This window comes from Typopeltis vanoorti, chromosome 11 (genome assembly GCF_054136105.1).
Source record: "Typopeltis vanoorti isolate ZY-2024b chromosome 11, IOZ_Tvanoo_1.0, whole genome shotgun sequence".
In the NCBI taxonomy this organism is placed as follows: Eukaryota; Metazoa; Arthropoda; class Arachnida; order Uropygi; family Thelyphonidae; genus Typopeltis; species Typopeltis vanoorti.
This window is the reverse complement of record NC_143559.1, coordinates 46,135,546-46,143,254: the sequence shown is the minus strand read 5'-3', so window position 1 is coordinate 46,143,254 and position 7,709 is coordinate 46,135,546. Positions and strand designations below refer to the sequence as shown.

The window sequence follows — 7,709 nt, the reverse complement described above, 5'->3', positions numbered from 1 at the left end:
ACCAATGTTCCTACCGAAGATCTACTTAAGGTATATATATTGTAATCATTCATATCAGAGTATTACAAGAGAATCTCCATGAGTATTTCTGGAAACTAAGTTTCCGTCAGTGTGCAACAGAAGCAAGATTTTCCACGTTTTCAGGGAATCTTCACAAATCAACCTGAGATGGTTTTTCATATAAATCGCTGTTAATACTTAAGGTAGTAGAGAGGTAGGACCCTATGGTTATTGAAGAGGAAATATGTTATTTTGTCGACTTACAATTTTTTTTCGTGACACTGCATATTCAAAAAAAAAAACAGAGCCTGAAACCAATCACAAAAGTTACTTTACAAAATAAAGACATAGAATGGTATAGGATTTGTTTGACTTCATCCCCTAAAACTCGATGAATTCCAGCCAATTTTGTTTAAAGAACTCCACTGTAGGAGTTGAATTATTCATTGTGTTTCAGAATATACACGTCTGATGGAAATCGTTCTCTCCTCGTCAACATTTCCATGACATAGCCCATTTGCGTCATTAATAAAGTAATATAACATTGCCACTCTTACACTCACATTACCACCAATCCTACCTTTGTAATTTAGTTTCCTGACTCTCTGTGTTACGTCTCATACCAGTTATTAATTTTTCTGGACTCTTGATACCAACCGCATTTAGGTGTAGGCCGTCTCTCTTATACAAATCCAGTCTTCCCTCAAACTCACCCCACACAACCAAAAACTCGCATCCATTCCTTCTACACAGCCTACGCATCGAATCGTTTGCCATCATAGCGTTTCTTCTTCATTTATTCTTCTCATAGCGTGGTAAAATACTAACGATTTTCACTTTCTCACTCATCACTCTCACCTCTTCCAACAACCCTTTCATGTCCTCTCTCATACTGAACTTATTACTAGTTAAATCGTTCGTACCTACTACAACTACGATTTCGTTTACCTTTCTTTTCTGTTTTTGAATTGCTTGCGTTATATTTTTAATTTTCGCTCCAGGAAAACTTGATGTTATCTCTCTCATCTATAGCTTGTTTTATTATAGAGTCATCATACTAAATAACTTCTTTCTTTTTACTAACAACGTCACTTATTTGATTTCCGTTATTTCCTGACCTACCTGTTTCCTTGTTTTGTTGCTTCTTGTTTTCTTGTTAATTTTTCTTTTTCTCCCTCTGCTCATTTAAACACCTCTCAACTTTTTCAATTCCCGCGTCGTCTCTCTGAAGATCTGCTTCAGATTCGCTATTTTGGCGATTAACTGATTTTCATTAACCTCCTCCATGTGTACAATAACGTTTAGCAGGGCTAACCTTCTTGTTCTCGCCTGCAGTACATTTTTTTTTTTTAGAATTACATTCCTTGCTGTCGTCATTGATTATTCCACTTCCAGTGATATATCTTCAGCATTTTGCATTCGATTTTATGAGTTGTGCAAGACTTACCTTAGGTTAGATATGACTTCTCCTATCATATTCTGGCACTTCAGGTGTTGCTTCGTAATATTCCATAAAACACAGAATAGATTACACAATCCTTTACGAAATTAATTTTTGCATGCTAGTATTATTTCCTCATTAAATTCTTTGAGATTTGTATTTAATATTCTGCTATATATTCAATATCTTGTCATTATATTAATTGTTTTCTAATTAATTAATCGGTTTCTTTCATAACCGTTTTATATTTTAATCGCTGCATATAAATAACCAAAAGGGAAAAAAATAAGAAAACCGTTAAAAAATTTCTAATGATCATATGTTTCAGTTGTTTTCTTCTTCTTCTTCTCACTTCCATCATCTATGTGGATGATGATGAGGCCGAATGAACTCTTTCCACTTCTGTCTGTCCCGGAAGAGTCTGAACAATTCTATCCAGTTTGGGGTCGCTTGTTGTGATTTGGTTTTCAGTTCCTCTTTTATTTTGTCTATCCGTCTAATTCTCGGCTGTCCTTTGGATCTTTTACCTTCCATCGTTGTATTCAGGGCTTTCGATGGTAGTCTTTCTGTTCCCATTCTGGTCACATGGCCAAACCATCGCAGTCTTCTTTCTTGGATTTTGTCTATTATTGTTATTTCTTGTTTTAGTCGTTTCCTTATGTCTTCGTTTCTTAGTCGATCCAGTAGAGATACTCTAAGTAATCTTCGTAGCCAACCCATTTCAGTAACAAATATTTTTTTTTCTCTTCAGCCTTTTTGAGATTTTAGCATTCACTTCCATAGAGGAGTATTGGGAGGACCATTGTTTCATAGATTCTTACTTTTGTTACTTGTTTGATGTCTCTTGACTTCCATATTTTATTGAGTCGTCCAAAAGTTTGGGATGCTTGACTGATTCGTCTGTTTATATATTTTATAATTTCACCATTGTACTAAATAACTCCTCCAAGGTAGATGAAGTTTTCTACCTGCTCTAGATTCTTACTATCAATTTCAATTTTCATATTGGTGTTTCTTTTTCCTATTTGCATAATTTTGGTTTTGTCCATATTTATGTTTAATCCAGATTTTATACACTCCTCCTTTATTTTATCAGAAATTCGCTGTAGATTTTCTTCTGTGCATGCAAGTAATGAATGTCGTCTGAAATTTTTAAATTTGTCACATTTTTCCCATATATTTTGATTCCGGAGTCTTCATTGTTTAAGGCCTTGTTGGTTGCTTCTTCCAGTGTAAGATTGAACAGGTCTGGTGACAGATTGCATTCCTGTATTACTCCGCTCTCTGTATGGAACCAGTTGGTTAAGGTGTCCTCCATTCGTACTGCACTTTCAGATTTCTCATACAGATTTTTTATTATTCTTATGGTTTTGTTGGGAATTCCAAATTCTTCCATAGTTTTCCATAGTTCTCTTCTACGGATTGAATCAAATGCCTGACGAAAGTCTATGAAATTTATGTAGCAACTTTGGTTATACTCTAGTGTCTTTTCTATTAGCTGTCTTAAGGTGAATAGTTGATTAATTGTGCTTCGGCCTGGTCTGAAACCGGCTTGTTCTCCTAGTGCCAGTTCTATATATGGCTTAATTTGTTTTTGGAGTACTTTCGTAAAAGCCTTACTTGGAATACTGAGGAGGCTAATGCCTCTGTAATTATTGCATTCTGTTTTATCTCCTTTTTTTTATATAGGAGTTATGCCTGAGTTGGTCCAATCAGTAAGCACTGTTTGGTTTTTGTAGATCCGTTAAAATAATGTTTTTAATGGTTCCAAAAGTTGTTCCTTTCCTGCTTTTAAGAATTCTGCATATTTGATCAATGCCAGGTGCTTTCCTAGTTTTGAGTTTTTCTATGCTGTGTGCTATTATTTCTTTGGTAAAGATATTGGTTTCCTCTTCCATTTCAGTGGCTGGAATCGTAATATCCTGGGAGCTGTTTTTATTATATAAATCTTTGAAGTATTCTTCCCATCATATTTTCTTAAATATTAATTTCAATTTAATTTTGTAAATCTCCTTTTTTATTTTGCAAAGTTATTTTTTGCCGCGTTGCATTATTATTCTCTTTTCACAAAACACAGTTTCTGACCCTTGGGGCGAAATGTTATCATATGAAATCCTTCTCAATCAACTGTGCCTCCCTCTGGTAGTTTAACAGTAAAACGTTGCATTATTGTTGTGAAATATAGAAATATTTCAACAATAGCCATCGTTTCTCCTGGACAGGATCGTTTTCCTAAAAAATATAGTAAAATGAGATTTCAGACAACGATGTGCAACTCCAATAATAATAATAATAATAATAATAAATCAGCTAACGCCTTTTATTCCCGTATACGGGAGTAGGCGAGGCCATTTAGCCCTATCTAACTTTTGGAGACTGAGTGGGCAGTTCAATCTCACTGGTACCAATCAGAGATAGATGGCCCAAGGCTATCACTAATTAAGCGGTACTCAGTGAAGAGAGACGGCTCAAATGTGCCGCCATCTCGTGGTCCCTGACCCTAACACAATATATTTAATGTCTGAAATAATGTGGGTTCTACGGTCGATTTTCTTGAGTTTACAGGACGAAAAACCCGAGTTTCCGGGAGGAAAAACCTGCTTGCCCGTGCCAGAGATCGACTAACTCGGGAACCGGTCGAAAAAAGGCTTAGAAAAATTTCCTCTAGTCGCCGACTAGACTCGAAACCAAGTCTTCCTTCGTGCGGCCAAGCGCCGTGGTTGGCAAACGCCACATCCACTGAGCTACACAGGCTCTATATATAATAATAATAATAATAATAATAATAATAATAATAATAATAATAATAATAATAATAATAATAATAATAATAATAATAATAATAATAATTGATCTCTCAAACATTTACATATGTGCAATGGCAAATTATTAATATTTCTTCCACCAATTATAATTCCAGCTGAATACTCCTCCAGCCCTGCCATTCTTAAAATATATTCGCTGTACAAGGTAAACAGGTATGGAGAAAAATTACATCCTTGTCGCACACCTTTATCTATAGTGAAATACTCTGTTGCTCCAAGATCTGTTCGGGCAGTAGCTTCTTGTTCATAATAAAGATACCTCAGAAGGATAACGAAATGCTCTTGTACTCCCATTGTTCTTAACACATTCCACACATGATCTACAGAGTCAAAATCCTTGCTATAGTCAAGGAAACAGAGGTAGAAATTCTTTTGATATTCCTCTGCTCTTTCTGTTATCCATCTCACATGGCGATCTGATCTCTGGTTCCTCTGCCTTTTCGAAATCCTGCCTGTTCATCTGACATTTCTCTTTTCATGAATGGTTCCAGTCTTTTCTGAATGATCTTGAGTAAGACTTTACTTGCATCAGAAATCAGTGCTATAGTTCTAATTTTAGCACTTTCTTTTCGCATTTCTTCAATAAAGGTATATAAACTGATTTTTTTCCATTCCTTAGGCCATGTAGTGTTCATTCAAATTTGCTGACATATCATATAGCTGTTAAAATGTTAACTGCCTCTTCTCCCAGGGATTTGAGCAGCTCAATAGATATTCCATCCCCTCCTCGTGCTTTCATACTGGATAGCTGTTGCAATGTCAGCCTCACTTCGCTCTCACGTGGTACTGGCTCCTATGTATAATCCTGCTCTTCAAATTTCATAGTAATTTTGGAGTCCTTTCTATAAAGGGCTTCTGCATGCTCTTTCCATCTTCCTTTGATGTCTGCAGCTTCTGTAAGATATCCTTTGTGTTTACTTTTCAATATGGTCACCTTGACTCTGAACATCCATGTCAGTTCCCTGATCTTTCTGAAAAGATCTCTTGTTTTTTCCTTTCTTGTTTTGGTCTTCTATATGTTGTCATTCTTGGTTAAAGTATTTTTCCTTGTCTCTTCTGGCTTGTCGTTGAAACTCTACATTCAAATGCCGTACTTCCTGCAAATTTCCTGTGGTCTTCATTTTCCTTCTTTCCTGAGCAGTTTTGATGCCATCTTTTGACAGCCATTTGGACTTCTTCTTACACACTGTGGGAATAGTCTTCTTTGCTTCTATTTTAATTATATCACATAGTTTATCTGGTTCTCTTTCACATACGTTGAGTGTGTTGAATCTGTTCTGTATAGTAATATTGTATTCAACCGGTATGTTTCAAAGATCATATTTGATCGACATTTATGTCGTTTTCAGTTTCTCTGATTTCACATGTATCTTACTCACTAATAATTCATGGACTGTTCCACAGTCTGCACGTGATAAAGTCTTGAGAGACTGAATTGCACTTCTCCATCTTCTTTGTCTAAGTATATAGCCAATTTGATTTCTGTATTGTCCATCAGGTGATATCCATGTGTGCAATCTCCGTTTGTGCAGTTTAAAACAGGTTTGTGCAGTTATGTTAGTAACAAAAAAAGAATTCTCTGCACAAAACTCAACTAGTCTCTTCCCTGCAGTGTTAAGAATACCTAAACCAAAACGACCTGTTATTCCTTGTTCCTCGGTTTCTCCCATTTTTACATTCCAATCTCCGATAGGTAGCCATAAATCTCGTTTGGTGTTGCATCTATCACTTCTTGTAACTTGCTAAAAATGTCTTCTATGTCTTCTTCTGGTGCCTCTGTAGTGGGGGTATAAACCTGTATCATCGTCATATTCATGGGATATCCACTGACTCTGAGAGAAATGACTCTGTCACTCACTGGAATATAACGTAATACATACCTAGCCATCTTCTTCCTGAGTAAGAAAGATACTCCATTTTTACGACTTGTTACATGTCCTGAGTAATACACCATATAATCCCCTGACTGAAAATGGCCCATTCCTGTCCATCTCAGTTCATTTATTCCCAATATATCCACCTTCTTGCGCTCCATTTCCATTTTTATTATTTCCAGCTTACATTGTTCATACTTCTAGCATTCCAAATTCCAATGTTGTGAAACAGGGATCTCCCCTTTTCCAACCAGCAACATCCGACCACGCTTCCTTCCTGGTTTGACCTGAACGCATCATAACAACTAGTTATACTTGTGGAAGCCCTCTTTTCTTCCCCAGTCACATGTTGGATGCCTTGAGGCCTGGCGGTCTTACCATCCAGCACCACATATCGTACTTTCTCATTTTTGGCATGTTCATAGAATGTTCTTGGCAAGGTAATGTTTGCCATTGTCTTCCTCAGGAATATTTTTCGACATTCTAGTCTAGATGCGCACTGTTCTGTGAAAACGGGGGCACCTCTGGAAGGATGTCACTCTTCGCCACGCAGTACGGTCTTGGTAAAGGAGAAGCTAATTCTCTATATTAGAGATGTATTGCGCATATCTTTACCCTGGAATAATTCCCAATAAGGAAGTTACCCCTTACCCCCCTTTGTCTTTAGTATCCCAAAACACCGATACCCTTTCCTTACCCTTTCCATAGAATGTTCTTGGCAAGGTAATGTTTGCCATTGTCTTCCTCAGGAATATTTTTCGACATTCTAGTCTAGATGCGCACTGTTCTGTGAAAACGGGGGCACCTCTGGAAGGATGTCACTCTTCGCCACGCAGTACGGTCTTGGTAAAGGAGAAGCTAATTCTCTATATTAGAGATGTATTGCGCATATCTTTACCCTGGAATAATTCCCAATAAGGAAGTTACCCCTTACCCCCCTTTGTCTTTAGTATCCCAAAACACCGATACCCTTTCCTGCTGATGGAACCGACTTTGTCTACTTTGGCGCTGAACAAACAGGCTTCTGTCTTCTTTTGACTGCTATTTGGTTTCTGGTGTGAAATCGTAAATGTAACTCTCACCCCTAGTAATAAATCGATGCACACAATCAGTTTAATTCTTGTTAAAACGTTCCAGGCACTGTTCAGAGATTTTCATGTCAGTGCGTTTTTGATCTGCTGTGAGCAAGTCGGCACCCATCTTGCTCAAAGCTTTTTCATTTGCAATTCTTCACGCAAAATATATCCTACACGTTCTTTTGAAATGCCTATAGTCTTAGCGATTTCACGCACTTTGACTCGCCGGTCATCCAATACCATATCGTGCACTTGATCAATGATTTCTGGTGTTGTTACACTTTTTGGACTGCCTTCACGTGGATCAACCTCAAGGCTGGTACGGCCACGTTTAAACTTGGCAGCCCATTTCTTAATTGTCGAAAATGAAGGAGAAGAGTGCCCATAAACTTTAATGAACTTCGAATGAATTGCTTTTGGCGTTAAACCTTAAAAAAAATCAGCTAACGCCTTTTTATTCCCGTATACGGGAAGTAGGCGAGGCCATTTAGCT

At 37.2% G+C, this 7,709-nt stretch overlaps 1 protein-coding gene across 1 annotated transcript in view; it reads right to left on the bottom strand.

The window, feature by feature from the left end:
* Positions 1-3,560: 3,560 nt before the first annotated feature.
* LOC150101506 (cytochrome P450 2J4-like) overlaps positions 3,561-7,709 on the bottom strand; it is a 76,337-nt gene continuing 72,188 nt past the window's right edge. Inside the window, exon 13 of the mRNA XM_090400817.1 lies at positions 3,561-3,673. Coding sequence (XP_090256943.1) covers positions 3,561-3,673 — 113 coding nt within the window. The remainder of the gene's footprint in view (positions 3,674-7,709) is intronic.